The sequence below is a fragment of the Corylus avellana genome, chromosome ca10, assembly GCF_901000735.1.
Source record: "Corylus avellana chromosome ca10, CavTom2PMs-1.0".
Taxonomy (NCBI): Eukaryota; Viridiplantae; Streptophyta; class Magnoliopsida; order Fagales; family Betulaceae; genus Corylus; species Corylus avellana.
Genome location: NC_081550.1, coordinates 5,854,593 through 5,875,888, shown reverse-complemented (window position 1 = coordinate 5,875,888; position 21,296 = coordinate 5,854,593). Strand labels below are relative to the sequence as shown.

Genomic DNA, 21,296 nt, shown 5'->3' with positions numbered 1-21,296 from the left:
GGCCAAACCACCCCCTGGGCCTTAGGGACCGGTCCTTGGGGGTGGCTCCGGGCCCCAGGGGGTGGATCGGCAACCCCTTGGTGCCATGGGGTGGCTCCGGCCACCTCCAACCAGCCTTTGGGGGTGGCCGACGCCACCCCTAGACTGAGCTGGGGTGGCCGGCCACTCCCTAGGGGGAAAATGAGGTGGCCGAACCACGTCATGTTTTTTAATAATAATTTTTTTTTTAATTTTTTTAAAATTTTATATTTATTTTTAAAATTTAAATAATATTTTATTATTTTATATTAAGTGGGACACGTTGTGAATTTTTAGTTGTTAGATGAAAATGGATGGCCAGGATTTAAAAAAAAAAAAATTGATGGGCAATTTAATGGGTATTGCCGGGGATTCCAATCCCGCAATAAGCATCATCCTTTTTCCTAGCTAATAATAGTTTACATAGGCATAGTACATATCATTTTCTCAACCTTCTTCCAACCATCTTTTTTTTTGCAAATTCAATGAATCTACTATTGGATTTGTGGACTCATGCGAATCTCACAAAAATTCAATGGTAGATTCACTTATTCACTATATGGAGACGAGTGAAAGATGGGAAGAAGAATTATTTTTATCATTTATTTAGTTTACATTAATCTTATTCATAAAAAATAAAAATAAAAAAGGTCAGTGCCATAAAGTTAAGTCCATGTCAGCAGCCATGTCATCCCAATCAAATCCTCTTCGCATGGCTGGTGGTGTAAGAATCAAGCCCTCTGCCATGCTGTCCAACAAACCGGGCATATTGAACAATGCCTCCTCGTCCAAGAAAAACGTGGACCTAGGCTGCTTAGGAACATCCTCAGAGCTCTCACCGCACAAAACATCCAACGACGACAAAGGCTTCAGAACCTTCTTTTTGCTCTCTACACAATGCACCTTCACCAAATCAGAAGCTTCAAGAAGCCTCTTATCTCTTAGAAGAGCGGAGGCGGCCGCTTGTATATCCTTGGGAGAAGATGAGTCGGCTCGCGGAAGAAGCCAAGCCGAGTCGAGAAAATTGAGGGCGGCTAAATCTCCGTGTAGGGCCAAGGCGGCCACGTCATGTGCCCTAGCGGCCATTTCCGGGGTGGGAAAGGTGCCTACCCATATTCTTGTCTTCTTGCTCGGCTCACGTACTTCACAGACCCATTTTTGACCGTTTCTTTGCCTGACACCTCTGTATATTGGGTGGCGTGTCTCTTTGAATTTCTTTCTCCCCGCCTTTCGCTTGTGCGATGCACATGTCGACGCTTGTGATGGATAATTAGGGTTGCTTGGGCTGCATGGATGAATTTGGCTCAAGCAGGAAGGTGAAGATGAAGATGAAGATGAAGATGAAGATGAAGATTCCATTATCTTAGAGAGAGAGAGAGAGAGAGAGAAGGGTGAAGAAGGGTTTAGCAATTAGAGAGAGTGGAGTGTGCGAGAGATAAAAAGAGAGTCATGGAACATGAGAATCCAGCAACCGTACAAAAGAACACGAGGAGCACGCGGGTTGACACGTGAAAAATATGGGAATGAGGAGTTGAAAGAGAACGTGTGAATTGGTTACTATAAATGGTCCCAAATTTGATATATACCTCAATTTCATTATTATTATTGTAAAGTCCTACACAGTACTGTGTGTTTAATGCATGGACCGGACCACCTAACTAATGTATATTTGTGCACCACAAAATTTATAATTTAAGTTTTTTATTTTTATTTTTTATTTTTTTTAACCTTCAACCCCATAATTATTCCACTCGGAACGTACATGATCTGAAATTGGCTTCACACCTTATTCTTTGTTGACTCTACTCACGTACACCTTATCCTTTGCTGACTCTACTCTTTTTTATCCGCTTAAGCCCTAATTGTTGAATGGTGATTCAACAGTGTTCCAAAATAAGTTTTTGAAGAGTGGCCAGCTACCCAATGAACCTCATTTTTTTTTTCTTTGTTCTATTCTTTGTTAGCTTTTTTTTAATATATATCTTAATAAAGTTTCATATTACAATTGTTTTGAAAAAAAAAATAATAATAATATTAAACCTAGACATGTATATAGCACATGATGTACACAACATTTATAACATTAACATATATATAAACGAGACCTAAATGAACTAAACGATTCGGGTTGAGATCTATTAATGTTCAAACCTTGCTCATTTATTAAATGATCCGAGCTCGATCCCACCTACATGAACGGATCCGGACCTCGAATTGTTCATGAACAAACTCCCTTCATTTACATCCCTAACTAGCTAGATTCATCTCAAAAAACAACATGTTCCCACCACTATTTCCTGCCTAAATTAAAGACTCATCAAAACATCTCCAGTCCTTTGTCGATATTGTGGGCCACAAAACAGTGAGAAAACCAGCACAAAAGACTCAGCTTTTAGCCAAAACCAGAAATTAAAGAGCTGAAAACTTCCTAGCTAGCTAGTCCCTACGTACGATGCACCTCTTTTTAATTTTGTCGACAAAGCCAACCCCAAATATCCACTACGTACACACGTCGCTCTTAAAATGGTTGCACATTTCATGTGTGAAATAGAGGTCGATCAACACACAAAATTTGATGGCAGTGGCACCCACCTGTATAATATACGTTGTCGACACAGCTAGCTTTTCTCGATCTTTCTCTGTTGTGTGGAAATGTTGTTTAATTTCTCCATTGTAAGTCTAATGCAGCCATAAAACAGGATTGCGTGCATGCAGTGAATTCCCACTATTAATTCCAACCCTCTGACAACATTTAATTACGCTGTGCCCAAAATATCTTTCATTGTCGTCTGTCTGTCTACAAATATCTGTGTCAGATATTTCTGAAGAGGGATACCCCGTACCGCGTAGGTGAGAGAGAAGTAGAGAACCACCACCACCCGCCACCACATTAATTTCCTCTTCACCTGAAATCATTTTTTTTTTTATTATTATTTTTGCTGAAAATATGTTATGACGTTTGATTCTTAGAGGAAAAAAGCGACCGTCGGCAACTTTTGGAATGAATGGTACGAAAGAGCGTGAACTTAAAAAATGGTTTGAACTTAAAAGAAGAAAACAATTCTAAGCTAAGAAGGTTTTTCTGGTCAACTAAAAATAATTTTAGTTTGGCTGAGAATTTTCGTTCGTACCGAACACTTCAAGAATTTTTTTTTTTTTAAAAAACAAAACATTTTCAAAAGAAGTTTTACCTTAAAACCAAGAAAGCCTAAAATTGAAATTCTCGGTTTGAGTTTGCGATTTCAAAATATGTAATTAGAAAACGTGATTTTTAAATACGCAGTTCATTATAGCGTTTGGCAAAATTACAGTTTGCCCTTTAAAATTGTGTATTTAAAAAAAATAAAAAAATTACCTCTTCGCCTGGGATTTGAAAACTTAAAAAATTTACATTTTTAAATCGCAATTTTTAAAAAATACAATTGCAAACAATCTATTTTCTGCGAATTAACTTAAAATCATATTTTTTGTCTATAAAATTGCAGTGCCAAAAACATCTTAAAAGGTATTGGTTCCAAATTTAGTTAGCTCGAGATCTCCATTCTCCCTTTGTAGTATTGTTTTTTTGTGTCTTATGTATGTCCCAACGTATTCTCCAAGGAATAATTTAATAGGCTGAAAATTATGACTAGATCAAATTCTTATCTCCTTGCGCGGGCATATCAAAACATAAAAAATATCCCAATTGAAGTCAGTCTTCTTTAAAATGGATGAGACCAGTCATCTTGTAGGCCAGGTAGAGTATCATTTACGGCAATATATTATATATCCGGTTGAAGTTCATCAACCAAAGGTTCGTCTTTTTCTGATTCCTTTTCCACCCATTCAAAGCTATATATATATATAGTCTTTTAAACGATCAAAATTTAATTTTAAAATTTTCATAAAAAAAAAAAGAATAAAATTAAATCTAAGTAGTTGAAAAAATTACATAAAAATTTTATAGTTTTTTTTACATCACCTCAGTCAACAGTTAACCTAGTTCAGTTGCATGTAGGAGTAATAATTTGTGTTCGTGTGTCAAGTTCGAGTTGTCTGGATATAAAATTATAGGTCAATCTTAACCCGACCCTCTAACTCTCTAATTTTGTAGTGCATGGTTTTGTGTTGGATTCATAAGTTATATTAAAAATTGTCATGCGTGTTAGATTCGGGTTGTATCAAGATATGAGTATAAAATCATATAGATCAATCATAACTTATCAACCCTAACAATTTAATTTCATATTAAGTTCGATCACATCGAGTTTGCGAACCATGTCAATAATTGACAACTCTAATTGCATGCATACCTGACGCGGTGGGAAATGAATAAGTAACAGTATATATAAGACAAAACTAGGGTTGATAAAATTTAGATATCAAGAATTATAAAAGCTTAATAAATACTCACATTGCGATCTCCTAATTAATGGGACCAACGATAGAATTTATCGGCATGCAATAATGATAAAAGACTTTTTAGGTTATGAAAGTGCTAGCTGCTACTTCAGTGTGTGTATTATATTTGTTATCGATAATTATTTTATGTTATTTAAATGATCCACGTGTTCATCATTTCGTTGTTCAAAAAGAAAGTTACAACTCTCACGTTGAATTCCAATAACATGGTTGGAATTGGAAGGAGACTCTGCGAGTCAAGGGACTTTAAGTTTTAAAATTCAAAAGAAAGGAAAAAGAAAGAAAGAAAAAAAAAACTATCTTTTAATATTGTATCTTTTAAAATTTTAAGAAATAAACAGGAGACAATCATGAATAATATTAAAAAATAAAATAGTGTATCTTTTAATATTGCACTAACAATGAGAAAACATGATTAATAGCGGGGAAATCACACTTAACCCTTCAAAGTTAACATATTTTTTATACTTATACCTTCGAAAAAATGACAATTTATCTCCTAAAGTTGACAACGTTTTTCAATTTGAACACCAAAGTTTTAATTTTTGCAATTCACCCCTCCAAAGTTTCAAATTTTTGTAATTTGACAAATTGTATCCAAAACTTCTCATATTGCCCATAATTTTTTATTTTTTATAAAATTTTTTTTTTAAAAAAATCGGAGTGGCCGTAACCACCCCTTTGGCCATGGCTATGACCATTTTTGCACCCCCAAATTTGTTTTAAAATTAGGGGTAATATGTAAATTTTGAGATAATATTAGTCAAATTGAAAAAAATTGAAACTTTGTGAGGGTGGATTGCAAAAATTGAAACTTTAGTGTTCGAATTGAAAAACGTTGTCAACTTTGAGAGGGGTAAAACGTAATTTTCCATATTCCTTCAAACTTTATAAGGTGAAAGTTGGCCTTGTTAAACTATTGCACTTTGTTGTAAGTTACGTTCTTTATTAGTTTAAAATATACAGAATGCGAATTATTATCTTAAAATATCCAAATTACAAGAAAGCAAATTTGATGTAGAAAGAAGTATATGTTTTAATTTTTCACCAATCGAATTTATTGGACAATATTGTTATGGTTAATTAATTAATTCTTCTGATAGATTTTTATTCAACATAATATAAATTTTTTTAACATGAATACTTAAGTATTCGTATTAAACACTTTGTAATGTAGATTAGGGGAGAGAGATCAGAGAGAGAGAGAGAGAGAGAGGGGTGTTTAATTCAGTGCTTAATTAATCAAGTCATATAAAAAAAGGTTTTTCTTTTACCAAAAATTTTGAAAAATAAAATAAAAAATAGAAAGAGGGGGTTTCAGAAGTTGATTGTTGATGTGGAAATAATTAATACTTTATAAATAGTTAATGGAAAACGTGCAATACTGCTACACGTAGTTATATGAGATACGAGACTTAGAAAATAATATTTTATTGAACATGGAAGAGATATTTTAGCAATAAAATAATATTTTATTGAACATGGAAGAGATATTTTAGCAATAAAGTCATGCGTCAACCATATTTTTGTAACTTTTATTCTTTTTTCCGTGACCAACGCGTGATTAAAGAAGAGAGCACTTTAAGCATGGCAAAACGTGACCACCAAAGACTTCACTTTAAATGTATGGCCCTTAAAGAAGATGAAGAAGAAGAAGAAGAAAGAAAAAGAAAAAGGGAAAACTATCAAATCACTTTGGTTTTTTTCTAAGAAAAAACAATAAAAGAATACATTTCTATGTAAAAGTGGTCTTCAGTTACCATTTGTAAGGAAAATCAATGTCACGTGATTATTTAATAATAACGTTCATGATATATCGACACGTCGCAATCTAACATAAATTATAAGAGAGCTTTTACCATGTGGTTGGTGCATAAAATGCTTATTTTATAGCCTTTAATACATTTTTGACACCTAAGCTAAATTTATCTTAAATAGTAGGATTGAAAAGGCATAATTATTTTGCAGTCCCTTCTTCTCTAGACGTTCTCAAAACAGCAGCCCTTTTCTTCTTCATCGCCGGCCAAATCCAACTGGAAACGCAAACCCAACCTCAAAATCAGATTCTAATGCTTCAAAACTTAATTTTTTGATTCAAGACTAAATCTTAGAAGGGAAGGTTAACTCTTTAGGGATTTTATCACCTTAAAGAGATCCACCGGATCTCTCTTTCCCTGTTAAATGACAAGGATAAGGAAGAAGAAGAAATGGGAGCGGAGTTATTGGCAGGAAGGAAGAAATGGGAGAGAAGAAGAAATGGAAGGAGGAAGAAGAAAGAAATAAGGAAAAATTTAGTGTTTTAGGCCGTAGGAGTTTTGTGATTTTTTGTGCTCTAGGTGATGTGTCAATCGCCTATTAGGGGGTTGCAGAAGACCGCTTTTGTGCTGTTACTGCATTGAAGTTAAATTCAAATTATAAATTTACAACTTTAGAAAACCCATTTTGAACCTCCACTCATTTTAAAACTACTATTTCGAAGTTCAAAAACTCTCAATTTAAGATTTCGAACTTTCAATTTCTTACAATGTCCTCATCCGTTAGAATTTTTCGTTAAATATTCTTAAAATTCTCAAAATACCCCTATTTTTAATAAAAATAAAATAAAATAAACGGTTACAAAGATTCAGGTGTAGGTATTTTTTTATTTTCCAATTTCATTAAATCCTGACCAATGCCTAATCTTTGTAACTTTTTATTTTATTTTTGTTATAAAAAATATGGGTATTTTGGGAATTTTGAAAATATTTAATAGAAGTGGGACATTGCAAAAAATTAAAAGTTCGATACCTTAAATTGAGAGTTTTTTTAAGTTCGAAATGTAATTTCAAAATGGGTAAAAATTAAGAGAGTTTTGTGAAATTTTTCCTAAATTTATTTTAGGGTTACTGCCTCTCCCCTCTTTTGTGTGTGGTGACTCTTGGCCACTCAGCAGTTGCCTTTAAAGAAGAGGGTGTAATGCCCTCAATATATTATTCTTTGATTTTTACTTTTACTTTGCTATTTTGATTTTTAAATATATTATTATCTTCTTGTAGCAAAAACATAATTAATAATTTAATACACAAACCACAAAGCTAGAGTAATTAAAGGCCTAATCTGGTCACCTAAAAGCCCCATGCCCTGATGGCATGACTAGTCTCTTCTACAAACACTGCTACACATAATCGAAGGGGATGTCATCAAACTTGTGCAAGACTTCTTCCGAGAAAGAAATAAACCACACTTTCACTGCCCTTATCCCCTTCTTTAGCAAAAATAGCAGCCCACACCCCATACAAATAGGGGTGTTAAAATGAGGAGGTTATAATCCCTCTACAACCCCTAACCACATAACTGCGGTTATAAAAAATTGCTAACTGCTTAGGGTGGGGTAGTTAGCGGTTTTAGGGTAGAAAAAAAAAACAGTTAATATTTGCTAACTGTCTACTCTTATATATAATAATATAAATATATATTTTATATTAAGAATATAACATTAAAATGACGTCGTTTTAAATGCAAGTTAGGGATAGGGTTTCATCATATTCATTGTTTTTGGGAACACTTTGACTCAAAACTATTTAAAATAAGCTAAAAAATTAGGCACAATGAAGGCCCAAAACACCTCAAAAAGCCCAAATAAAAAAATAAAAGCAGTAAAAACCGCCGATTATTGGTTTGAATAACTGCTAACCGCCTAAGTAGAGTGATTGCGATTATTAAAATCCAATAGCCGCCTTAAGTGGTTGCGGTTAGCGGTTAGCGGTTTTAACCAATAACCGTTAATTGCAAAAGCTTGTACACTCCTACATACAAACTATCCAAAACATCCTTAACCTTAACCAGCCTTATAGCCCCTTTTCTCAATTTATCGATGAAGCTTGTTCATATATATTGCCCTCTTTGTGACACTTCCATTGAAACATACCAACATCTCTTCCACACTTGTCAACTTGCTAGAGTAGTTTGAAGGATGTCTCCTTTGCCTCTGGATACTTTTAAGTGGGACTAAATATCATTGACATGATTAAGATCATTATTAGACCTTCAAATTTTATGAGGCATGCAACTGAATCCTCTCATCATTTCCAACTTTTTGCTGCAAATTCCATTGATCTAATATGAATGGCTAGAAAGAACAAAAGTCCACAATGATTCCAAGCCAAACCCTTTGCTCCTCTCCAAACAAACTCACTCCACCATCACAGCCCTCCTCAAAGCACTACACTGTCAGCACCTGGAGCTTCTTTATCTGTCATTCTTTGGTTATAAAAACCACACATCACCACCAATTGGAGAATTGCCCCCATTGTTTCTTTTACTCTTGGTCTTCTCAGCTCCTTTGACAGTTAGACTGCTACCAAGATTGATAGAAACGCGAACAGACATGCTTACAACATTGCTCATTGGGCCGCTACCACCAGCTTTCCCACTGATTTGTATCCCTTGGTAGATCTTTCCCTTGCTAGTGGCAAATATCCATCTTACTAGTGTTTTGAAGCCTTTTTTATTTTTTTTAATAGGCCGTGTGTTTTTTTACTAGTACTGTTTCTGGTTTGTTTTGGTATGGTACTAGCTCATCTACAAAATAAAAAATTAAAAAATTAAAAAAAAAATGGAGGCAAAACTAGGGTTGGCAATTTTGACACGATCTGTGAACCTGACACAAAGTTATCGGGTTTAGGTTTACCCTTAACAGGTTTGGGTCATAAACGGGTCAACCCGTTTATTTTGTTCTTGGCGGGTCAACATGCGGGTGACCCATGGGTAACCCGCCACACCCGTTTAAATTATTAAAAAAATAAAAAATAAAAACACAAGAAAAAACCCTAAAAAGCTAAAAGCCTAAACCTAAAACCTTACTTTCTTTCTCCCTCTCACTCTCAGCCGCCTCCCTCTCTCGCCACCGCTGCATCCCTCTCTTAGCTCGCGTCTCTTTCTCCCTCTCCTTCTCACTCTCAAAATCGGCCTCATTTTCACGTAGATTTCCAAGGAGAAGAAAAATCACAAAACCGTAACAAGAACTAGGGTTCAAGCTTGAAAACGAGTTAAGCTTATAAGAATGGGGGCTACTGCTAGGGTTCTTGAGTATTTTGAAGAGAACGAGAGAAACTGAGAGGAACAAGATTAGAGGGAATGAGGCAACGTCTTCGATATCTCTCTCTCTCTTGCTCTGATTTTTTCTCTGGATTGACATTGTAACCCGCTAATTTTGTTGTGTCGAGTCCGGGTTTAGGGGGTGACCCATTTAGCTAAATGGGTCGTGTTTGGGTTTATACTAAAAGGGTGACAAGTCATTATAGGTCATAAACGGGTTGACCCGCCAACCCGTTTTCCTAGCCCTAGGCAAAACTAGCAAGCCTATTGGTATAGACTTGACAGGTCGTGTCATTATACTACTACTATTAGTACCACACGATTTTCCAATGCTATTCACGTGAATTATCCACTTGCCTTATATCTCAAACCCATCTTGTCTGATGCACCTAGAATCTCACTTAAGAAGAATTTTCTTCAATTCAAGTGAGAATAATTTTCTTCAAATCTCAGCCATTGGTTTAGAATGCAATGGTTGAAATGTTATCGTATAGCAATCATTGGCAATTATCACTATTAAAAAGAAAACAGTTTTCACCTCAACTGTTATCCATATGTATGGTACTTCCATGGCAATCCTCTACAATCTCACAGCATCCCTGTTCATGCCGTTCAATGTCATCCAACCATGAACAACAAATATACCACCTTGAAAGGAAGGGATGGATGATAATCATGATACTGAACATTCAAGGTTTCTAGCTACAGTCAGGGATGTTGCTGCTCCTGCAAGTAAAAACCTCGAGACTTCCTAAGCCGCGAAATACGTTTACGATGACAACGCCCCTGTTTGTGTTGTTCCCATTCATGTAATCCTCTAAGCACTTGATCCCCACAAGCCTACCAAATGGAAAGAAAAAAATCATAAAACATGCCTTAATCACGTCTGGAGAGCTAGCTGATTTAAACACAAGAAGAATGATAGCACTAAAACATATGGCAACAGGAGCAAACAGGAATGATATCCCAGAAAGTGTCTCACATATTGCTGACCTTGCATGTATATTGAGTCCACAAGTCCCTCTGGATTAATTTCTCACTCATCCTATTTTGAGCCATTGAGCTACCATTCTCATCAAGGAAAGATCTAATAATTTTTGCTGCGGGTTCGACCACTCGTGAAGCCCATAAATCATCTGACTTGCCTAGAATATGAGAACATTCAATTCAATTCAGAAGATCTGGCAGATATGTTTCCAATGCGAAAACATAATTGTACAGCAGAATAGAAACCAAAAAAAAAAAAAAAAAAAAAAAAAGGTGTATAGTAGGCATACATGATATGGATTCCGTTGCATCAACAATATGTATGTTCCATCCAAACAATGTTTGCAGCCGATTTAGCCTCCTTTTCTGTATGAAAACAAACTTGTATTACTTAAAGCTTTGCCTTGATCTGTGATCATAAAACTGCCAAACTACTACCATGCTGATATGTTCAGGACTGGCACTTACTATTCGGATTCACTCAATCTATGCAATCTATTAGGACATCTTTACTCCTCAAAACAAATAGGTATATAAAGAAAGTAAAGATATATTAATAATAAAGAATTCACATGGGTCAACAGCTATAGAACTGCTAGATTGGTTCTGGGCACAGAGATAGCTTGAAACTCATTTCTTCCCTGTAACATGTTTAATCCTAATCAAGGATGACAAAGTTAATTACACAACTGAAAATTCTTAGGGAGAGAACATTGGAATATCTGAAGGAATGACTATGGGTGAAGGAAATCCACCATGACACATCTAGAAGTGGGGCAAATATTTCTCTTTCAGTACTTAGGCACAATTAGAGAGTTTAATCAATAACCAAGGACTTGACCATGACATACGTGAATACCTCATGATCTATATGTGACACAAATATAACACGACTGATTTTCATAGGAACTGTAAATCTATTGGGAAATATAGCAACTGCAAATCTACTAGGAAAGAAAACCGTAATTTCATAGGAATACATATCTAAGAAATTCATGAAACAGTTATAAACTATACTAACTTGACGATGAACAAGTCTTCTGGTGTTTAATTTCATTCTCTCAATGGCTTGTTTTAGCAGAATTTTGGGCTGCTTATCATTGAAGAGATCCAAGATAACCCCAATATTCTCCATCAACACTCTGTTATCCTCATTGATTGACTTCACGGAGAGGGACCAATCAGTTGAATCACTTTCTTCATCACCCTTGCCTTCGAAAGTACAATCTCTCAAAAAAATTTCAAACTCCCGAACACCTATGGCTTGTCTCAGACCACGAGTATAATCTGCATTTGGTCTGTAAATGTCCACGACTTCATTAAGCAATCCAGCTTCTATCATGCAATCAACTCTTTGTTCCACATGCCGGTCCAATACAGGGAGAGAAGAATCCACACATATAAAACAGCAATTGTATCTAAAATTATCAACTCGACCCCAGTTCTGCCCTGCCACATGTAAGATATTAACAGAATTCAAAAGCATGTAGGCCATATTTGTTTGTATCTCCTCATCAGAACAAGAAAAAAAAAATGTCGCTGGACATTGATCTAATCAGACTGCAAATTTTGAAAAGAAGAATAAATTTACAACAAGCCACAAACATCAATCTGACAGAATTGAAGTAAACTATAATATCTTATGCACATGAATCCTTGAGTAACCAGAAGCATCTTAGGCTATGTACACCATTTTAACTTTGTTGGCAGGTACATGCAATTGCAGTATCCATTGGACAAAATTTACCAAGGGAAATATTTGGTTGCAATGCACCAACAGTATAACAATCAGCTCATAGACCAGATAAGAGGAAAACACACTAAAATTATAGGTGAAGATGTCTCAAGGGTGCTAAAACTACAGCTTAAGAAGAAAAGAAAGAAAGAAAAAAGTACTAGAAATTAACTCCTCTGCATTGCAATATATAAAGCCTTTTTGAGAATCACGACAACTTGACACAATTATGACCAAATAAATACAAATCAATATTACAAACCTCAGCAGTCTTTTCCTGAAAAAGTTCGCTAGGGGGAACACCAGAGCGAGCATACAAATTGAGGTATTGACTAATCTGCAAAAGATTGAACCAAAAAGAGTAATTCCAACATTGGTTTCAGATAGATAATGCATTAATGTATACAAGATCTGAACATAAGCATATCTGACTGCAAAAGCTACATAAGATTGGATAATAACTGACATCAAGGCATATTTTAAAACATTTATCTCTTTTTTTTGGCCCGGGCGAGTGGAATCAGATAACAAAAGTTTTTTAAGTAAATTGAAGTTAAGCCATCTTTACTTCATGGTGACATTCAAATACTCTTTTCTTTTTGTATGGACCAACAGGTGCAGAACTAAATTCTAGACGGGGATGAAATTTAAAAAAAAAGAAATTACGAGGGGTAAAATTTGATTTTAAGCATTAAAAAAAATTTCGGGGAACATTTCCTCTTAGTATTTCTGCTCTTGTGTGGACCAGAGTCATCAAGGACATGATCTTGATAACAATTAGAACATTTGATCCTATAACACAATTGATATATGACTCCAGTGAAATGCTACATAGTGAGAGAATAAGGCCAGCATATATAAATAAAAATATGTGCTATGGATGCCAGACGCTGCAAACCTCGAAGCGAATCTTGCCGGGAGAGATGTCAAATGGTGTGGGGTCGCGTCTGAAGGCCAGCGTTGTTCTGGGAACGCCGATGTTGGAGTCGACGGTTAGTGGGGAGGAAGATTCTAGTCGCCGGAGACAGTGTCGATCGCCGGAGACCTCGGTAATGGATTCTCCAGGGACTAAGGTTAGGGATCTGTTGCCCTGGTCGCACAGTGTGGGGTTTATGGGAGGGATACAGGCTCGTGGAGGACTGGGTTCTTCTCAGATTATAGAAGATTGTGCTGGGGATAGTGGGCATGATACTCCGCTTAATGGGGATCATCTGAATATGGTAGCTGGGTGCTCAGAAGGTGGTGATTTGTGTGAATATGTCCAACCGGTGGGAAAGGGCAGCAGGGGGGTTGAGACCCGAGAGGTAATTCAGGTTCCTTTTGATGTTAATGGGCCTTATCCTCTGAACACGTATGGACCTACGGCTGGGGAGTCGGGCTATTCGGATTGGGTCATTCAATGTGCTAATGAGATTTATCCGATTGTGGGGATTTCGTATACGGGCCACAAGCTGCAATTGCTAGCGCTTTTGACTTTTTTGGAAGAGGAACGGAGGAATAGTGCGATGATAATAAATCCGAGTAGTGACACGAAAGGCAAAAGGGAGGTTAGGAATTTGGAGTGCTCGGTAAATTATGACACTAGGAGTGCTTGCTCTAGCCGGGGCAATAGAAAGGGGAGGGGGCATAGAGTGGTCTCATGAAGCTAAATATTCTTTCTTGGAATGTGAGAGGGTTGAACAAGAAGGACAAACGGTTGAGGGTGAGTAATTTGCTCAGAGATTGGAAGGCTGACATTGTTTGTTTGCAGGAAACCAAGATTCGGAGTATGTCCCGCAATATAGTGCGTAGCTTATGGGGGAGGAGTCATGTGGAGTGGTGTTGCTTGGATTCTAGCGGGGCTTCGGGTGGTATTTTGATAATGTGGGATAACAGGGTGGTGGAGAAGGTTGACGTCTGTGTGGGGACCTACACCCTGGCGGTGTCTTTTAGGAATATTGGGGATCGTTCTGTATGGGCTTTTGCTGGAGTCTATGGTCCGAATTTCTGCAGGGATAGAAGGCTTCTCTGGGAGGAATTAGCGGGTGTGATTAGCTGGTGGGATATGCCTTGGTGTATTGGGGGCGATTTTAACGTTACTCGGTTCGCCAGCGAAAGATCAGGTGAGGTACATCTGGATTCGGCTATGATGGACTTTTCAGACTTCATTTTTGAACAAGGGTTGATGGATCTTCCTCTAATTGGAGGCTTGTTTACTTGGTCAATTTCCAATGATCCACCTCTGTGGTCAAGGATTGATCGGTTTCTGATTTCCCCGCAGTTGGAGGCCCGTTTCCCAGGGGTTAGGCAGAAGAGGCTTTCTCGTCTATGCTCGGATCACTTCCCAATCATTCTTGAGTTGGGAGAGGTGTCATGGGGGAAGAGGCCGTTCAAATTTGAAAATATGTGGCTTAAAGCGGATGGTTTTGTGGCCCTAGTGAAACAATGGTGGGACTCCTATGTCTTCCAAGGTACGCCGAGTTTTGTTCTTGCTTGTAAGCTTAAGGCCTTGAAGGCGAACTTGAAGACATGGAATGAGGAGGTGTTCGGCAACATTGAAAGGAATAAGAGAAAGCTGCTTGAAGAGCTTCGGGTGTTGGATGTGAACGAAGAAACTAGGGCGTTGGATGCGGGGGAGGTTGTAAGGAAGGCGGAAGTGGTGCGAGAATTAGAGAATTGCACTCTTATGGAGGAGGTGAGTTGGAGACAGAAGTCCAGGGTGATGTGGTTGAAAGAAGGAGACAAGTGTACAAAATTCTTTCACTCCATAGCCAACTCCAATAGAAGACAGAACACTTTGGATACCCTTATGATTGGGGATAATATTTCGTCCGATCCCTCAGAGATTAGTGAGCACATTGTTGAGTTCTATCAGAAACTCTTTTTCGGAGCAAAGTCGATGGAGGCCTGTGGTGGATGGCATCGCCTTTGATTCTATTTCGGAGGTGGAGGCTAGTTGGTTGGAGAGAGAGTTCGAAGAGGAGGAGGTTCGAAAGGTTGTATTTAAAATGAATGGTAATAAGGCGTCGGGCCCCGATGGGTTTTCTATGGCTTTCTTCCAAGCTTGTTGGGAAGTAGTGAGGGAGGACGTTATGAAGGTTTTTAATGCATTTCATGCAGGAGGGCTGTTTGAGAAAAGTCTCAATGCTTCTTTCATCTCGCTTATTCCGAAGGTTCCCGGCGCCGTTAATCTCAAAGACTTTAGGCCTATTAGCCTTGTGGGAAGCATCTACAAAATCATAGCTAAGGTTCTAGCAAATAGGTTGAAGGTAGTCTTGGATAAGATTATTTCTCAATCCCAAAGTGCTTTTATCAAAGGTAGGCAGATTCTAGATCCTATCTTGATTTCTAATGAATGTCTTGATAGTTGGCTGAGATCTGGGGAGCCGGGGGTGATCTGCAAAATGGATTTGGAAAAAGCTTATGACCATGTGAATTGGGACTTCTTGATATACATGCTTAAGAGATGTGGTTTTGGTGGGATTTGGTGCTCTTGGATAGAACATTGCATCTCCTCGGTGAAGTTCTCGATTTTGATTAATGGGTCTCCTAATGGCTTCTTCAGCAGTTTCAGGGGTTTGAGACAAGGGGATCCTCTGTCTCCGTTGCTGTTTGTTTTGGTGATGGAAGCTTTAAGTAGGATGATTTCGGTAGCAGTTGATGGGGGGCTCTTAGAGGGTTTCCAAGTTGGTAACTTTACGCTCTCCCACCTTTTGTTTGCGGATGATACCTTGATTTTTTGCAAGGCATTGCCCACCCAGCTTCGTTATTTGCGAAGTGTTTTCTTGCTCTTTGAAGCTGCCTCCGGGTTGAAGGTTAATTTGGCCAAGTCGGAGTTAATTCCAGTGGGGATTGTGGAGCAAGTGGATAGGTTAGCCGGTATTCTAGGGTGTGGGGTTGCTTCTTTGCCGGTAAAGTACCTTGGTTTGCCGTTGGGGGTCTCGTGTAAGGCTAAGCATCTTTGGGATGGAGTTATCGAGAAGATAGAACGTCGGTTGGCAGGTTGGAAAAGGTTGTACTTGTCGAAGGGCGGAAGAGTCACGCTGATCAAGAGCACTCTCGCCAATTTGCCTACATACTTTTTGTCTCTATTCCCCATTCCAGTGAGCGTTGCAAAGCGGATTGAGAAGCTGCAGCGGGATTTCCTTTGGGGGGGTTTAAACGATGAGTTCAAGTACCATATGGTAAAGTGGTCGAAGATTTGTACCCCGATTAAGGAGGGAGGCTTGGGCATCAGGAACATCTTGTTGTTCAATCGCGCCCTATTAGGGAAATGGTTGTGGCGCTATGGAGTGGAGCGAGATTCTTGGTGGAGGACTGTGGTGGAGGTGAAGTATGGTAGTATTTGGGGAGGTTGGTGCTCTTTGGAGCCGGGTGGATCTTTTGGGGTGGGATTATGGAAGAACATTTGGAAAGGGTGGGATACCTTCAAAAGGTTTATTCGGTTTGAGGTGGGGGTTGGGACTAGGGTCAGATTCTGGCACGACTTGTGGTGTGGTAATACGGCTCTCAAGATAGCTTTTCCAGGCTTATTCAGTATTGCTTGCGCCAAGGACGCCTCAGTTGCGGATCACTTGGAAGTGCTGGGTGGGTCCATTCAGTGGAACGTTTGTTTTGCTAGAGAGGCTCACGATTGGGAGGTGGATGTTTTGGCCTCTTTCTTCCAGGTGTTACATTCTACTAGAGTGAGCCGAGGGTGTGAAGATAGGTTGTGGTGGAACTCTTCCAAAAGAGGCTGCTTTAAGGTCAAGCTCCTTTACACCTCATTGGCATGCACCGAAGGGAGGGGCTTTCCTTGGAAGAGTGTGTGGCGAACACAAGCGCCGCCACGAGCAAGTTTCTTTGTTTGGTCGGCGGCTTTGGGCAAAATTCTGACCCTAGATAACCTCAGGAAGCGACAAGTGATTGTAACAAATAGATGCTATATGTGCAAAAGGAGTGAGGAGACGGTGGATCATCTCCTCCTTCATTGCGAGGTTGCCTATGCCCTATGGTGTACTTTTTTTGGGCGGTTTGGGTTATCTTGGGTGATGCCAAGACGGGTTTTGGATTTACTAGCCTGTTGGTGGTCCTCGGGGAGGAGGGGGAGTGCCGCGGTTTGGAAGATGGTGCCCACTTGCTTTTTTTGGTGTCTATGGAAAGAAAGGAATAGTAGGTGTTTCGAGGATGTTGAGGGGACCTTGGAGGACATCTTAGCCTCTTGTTTTCATACTTTGTATCTTTGGACGGTGGCGCATGTCTTTCCATTGTCGATGACTTTTGATGATTTTCTTTTTTGCTTTTCTTCTCGTTAGGTGTTTCCGTTGTATACTCCCAGTGTACTTTGGGGCGCCTATACGCTTTTAATAAAACTTCTTATTACTTATCAAAAAAAATATAAATAAGAAATAATAATAGAACAGCCACAGAATAAGAATGATGAACCAATACCCATATAGCTAGAAAATCATGTACATAATTTCATACATCTAGTCCAACCTATATGTTTATATGAGACCATGTTGAAATGCAAGCATATAAAAGAGTGATATGCAAACCCTCAGCAACTCCAAATTGAGGTGAGCCTAAAGAAAATGATCAAGCCGCTAGGACTACCCTAGGCCATGCCTTATTTTAGCTGAGGCAAACCAATGTGGCAAGCTGTCCATTTTACTGCCAACAGCTACAACAAATTTTCATTTACAATTATTGCCCAACTAGTAGGAACTACTTCTTCTCTCTTCCAAGTTATCTATGCTCCTCGGTATAACAGTTGATTCCATTGAGAGTAAAGGAAGAAAGATGTTTGTAGAAAAACAAACAGTGTCAATTACACCCCAAAACAAATTTACACTGCAAACAACAGAGGTATATTGTAAATACACCCTGGCTTACAATTTCAAGAAGAAAAGTGTGCATATTAAGTTGGCATCCTTACTTTTCTATGATTATTCGGATGGATTCTGTTCGCTGCAACTGGATCAATGTCTTTGAGATGGTCGTAACTATAGTCCAAATTGTTACTCCCAAAATCCAGCTCATTATCTTGCTGTTCTTCTGCTGTGAAACTATAGAGGTGAGGTGTATTTAAAGCAAGTATGGAAGTTAAAGGCTATAGGATTGCTATTTACCAGGGGGGCCATGTAAACAGCTTTCATCAGTATCTTCTGCTGAATCGTCTAAGAGGAATGGACTTACAAGAGCCTGAATAGAATAAACAAGCCACCAAAGCAAAAAAAAAGGAATAAGCATGCTGTGAAAGTAAAAGCATTGATTTTAGACTTGTAATAATATATTAGAAGAGAAACCTCTTGCATTAATATACACAAAAATCACGCTCATCAAAGATTCACACCATGAGAAGATTACAAAATTTAACAATAATTAATCTTTACTACAAATTTAATCACCTTCACTGATAAAAAACAGGATGAAACAATCCCATACCTGGATATAATAATTTGTACCCCCAACTATGACTGGGATGCAGTTGCGAGACAATATATCATTGATGAGCTGAAATTCCAAATGCCAAGTTAATACAATAAATATCCAGGTCACCATAAAACAATAAACACACACAGAATAGAATTTGAGAAAAAGAAAAAGAAAATACAAACAAATGAAAGGGCAGAAAGAAAGACAAACTATAAAAAGAAACAGGCTTTTGTAGCACATAGCCCGAATTTATATAAATTACAATATTTAAAAACAAAAGGCCAAGTTCATATGAAAATGCAGTAGAAAAAATGCCCAATTATGTCTCTAGATTAACTTCACTGATCTGCACTGACGAAAGGTGTGGCCTATATAAACTTAACCACAAGTGATTGGTCACTAAAGCAAGTTATTGGTCCCCCTTCAATGACAAGAAGTCCCCAGTAACAAACAAGTTTTTGAAGAACGAATTTATGATAGAAATAGCCCATATCATGGGTGGCATTATTAAAACTAAAAAAGAGAACATTCTAATGGTTTGTCTATTCCTGAAGAGCCAAAAACACAGCACCCGATGTTTTAATGAAAAGAAAACATGCTCAAGCACACACATATGCAGAAAAGCAAAACAATTCATTACAAATTGTAGTTATATAAACTAAAAAACATGCATATGGTACATGTTACCTACAATTCTGTATTGTAGCATGTCTCATAAGATGTTGAAAATGTACATCTTAGCATACACTCTTCCTTTGATACAATAATCAATGAAATCGCCACTAAATGAATCAGCAACTTTTCCAAAACACTAATTTTACACCATTTTTTTATCTATGTGCTTAAAAGGTTCTAAATGTTAGAATCATAGATATACAGAGAAAAACAAACAAACGCAAATAATAGTGGGGTAACTAACTTACAGGAATAGCAGAATCTCGAAAATCCTTGGCCGTGAATTCCACGTTTGGGCTTATAGTCCCCAAAAGATGATGCGGCACTCCTACACCCATGTCACTCAAACGTAAATTTCACACACACAAACCACGGAAGAGCATAGAAGAGAGAGAGAGAGAGAGAGAGAGAGAGAGTAGTGACCCTTTTGTTCATGGAGGGGAACCTTGTTGGTGAGAACATCCAGGCCTTGGTAGACCTGCATGGAATCAGCGTTGATGATCTCAATGGGGAAGTTGGACGCCAAATCAATGGCCAGCCTTGACTTCCCCGAGCCCGTGGGACCCATAATCACCACCAATTTTGGCTTCTCTTCCACATTTTCCGGTCTCACATTGCTAGGGTTTAGGTTTAAGGCCCCCTGTGCATCAGTGGCGCTCTCCATCTCTCTCGCTCTGAGTCTGTCGCCACAACAAGGTAAGGTAGACAGTTACGTTACTTGGGCCCAAACCATGCTCCCCTTAGGATTTTCCAAATTGGGTCGGATAATTTTTTCGTCTATCTCGTACGTTCGTTAAAAAATGAATACACGTTATTTTTATAGACCGAGTTTGAAGAAGTTCTTTCAAACTGATTTGAAAAAAAACTTTGTCCATATATTACGAGACTCTCCACGAGTTTTTTTTTTTTTAAAAAAAAAAATTGTTGGGATTGAGATTAAAGGCAATTAAATGTTTAAATTGTAAATATTTTTAGAATATTCAGGTCCAGTTTAATAGCTAAAATTTAGTTAAAGAATACCTTTTAAAAATTTTAACTAATTATTTTTAAAGAATGCACCACATTCAAATCAACGCTTTAGGTATTTATTTTCACTATTTCATTTCAAATATTATTTATCAATTTAACTATTCCCAACACATTTGTTAAGCACTAGTCAAATCTTTTGTCAACATGGCTATTCCAGTGTAGAGTTATTTATATTACTATCATCTACAAAGTTAGCCAAAGTATCTATAAAATTAACCTGCTCAAATAAATTTTGAACAACCCGACCACTTAGTTTATAAATGCTATTTGAGTCAAAAGTTAAAAATTGTTATAGGTCCCAACTTACTCTCAACCATCCTGAATTGGTCCGCTTTGAAGTCTTTGAGATGTTTCAACTTCTGTGCACATTAAGTTGCTAGATGTTCGCTTTGCACTTCGTGTTTGGAAGCATTTTCACCTCTTCTCCATTTTTATAATTATATTTGTTTTAGGAGTTGCAAAAACCCTCGTTTGTGTAATTCATTAAATTCTCAAGAATATTTGTATCTGTTGAGGATGTCTTAAATTTGTCAACCTTGCCTCCCACGACCAGAAACCGAATCCGGCCGTTAGCACGTCCTCTACTTGTGAATTGACGAACCACCAAACCAAAATCAGCAGCCATGCTTGTTCTTCTTATCCACATCTTAAAGACCTCTCACACATGCAAAGGTTTTCAGTTGATCGGGAAATTTTCTTTTAAAACTATGTAAACTGGCTTCTGTTTTTTTTGTTTTTTGTTTTAACTATTTTTCAAGTTTAAGTTTATCTTTCTCAATCGCACACAATGTCTCTCACACTTCATTCTCTGTTACCACCTAAATCTCCCGTCAAAGGTTGTTAGCTGTTGCCATCGGAGTTCACCGCCGGAATCGTCACTAATTTTTACAAGTCAAATGCTGAAAAATATTTTCATGCCAACCTTATTAGTATAAATCACCTTGGTTCCTATTGATGTCCTGGTGGAACGGGCGGTTAA

At 37.9% G+C, this 21,296-nt stretch overlaps 2 protein-coding genes across 5 annotated transcripts; both read right to left on the bottom strand.

Annotated features, from left to right (window-relative positions):
• Nucleotides 1-408: 408 nt before the first annotated feature.
• LOC132164493 (dehydration-responsive element-binding protein 1B-like) lies at nt 409-1,402 on the bottom strand. Its single transcript, XM_059575014.1, has one exon. It carries the CDS (start codon nt 1,375-1,377, stop codon nt 670-672), a length of 708 nt encoding a protein of 235 aa, XP_059430997.1. The 5' UTR covers nt 1,378-1,402; the 3' UTR covers nt 409-669.
• Nucleotides 1,403-9,994: 8,592 nt separating this feature from the next.
• LOC132164122 (tRNA dimethylallyltransferase 2) lies at nt 9,995-20,010 on the bottom strand. 4 transcript variants are annotated; one of them, XM_059574546.1, is made up of 10 exons: nt 19,712-20,010; nt 19,537-19,616; nt 18,623-18,691; nt 18,307-18,379; nt 18,114-18,235; nt 12,480-12,554; nt 11,504-11,926; nt 10,773-10,848; nt 10,478-10,640; nt 9,995-10,335 (listed from the first exon to the last, which is right to left on the bottom strand). In XM_059574546.1, the coding sequence occupies exons 1-10, from the start codon at nt 19,950-19,952 to the stop codon at nt 10,194-10,196; spliced, it is 1,464 nt and encodes a 487-aa protein (XP_059430529.1). In that variant the 5' UTR covers nt 19,953-20,010; the 3' UTR covers nt 9,995-10,193. The 4 variants fall into 4 exon arrangements, with proteins under 4 accessions (XP_059430529.1, XP_059430530.1, XP_059430531.1 ...); XM_059574547.1 differs by having other exon boundaries at nt 18,114-18,232; nt 19,712-20,009; XM_059574548.1 differs by having other exon boundaries at nt 10,489-10,640; nt 19,712-20,007.
• Between the last annotated feature and the right edge of the window lie 1,286 nt (nt 20,011-21,296).

Excerpts from the sequence above, each read along its gene's own strand:
- LOC132164493 (XM_059575014.1), bottom strand. The coding sequence starts at position 1,377 with ATGGAATCTTCATCTTCATCTTCATCTTCATCTTCATCTTCACCTTCC.
- LOC132164122 (XM_059574546.1), bottom strand. The coding sequence starts at position 19,952 with ATGGAGAGCGCCACTGATGCACAGGGGGCCTTAAACCTAAACCCTAGC. Across the intron at positions 10,849-11,503 it reads GAAGACTTGTTCATCGTCAA|AAAAGGAGGCTAAATCGGCT; the intron begins GTTAGTATAGTT and ends GTTTTCATACAG. Across the intron at positions 10,336-10,477 it reads ACATGCAAGGTCAGCAATAT|GCTTGTGGGGATCAAGTGCT; the intron begins GTGAGACACTTT and ends TCCATTTGGTAG.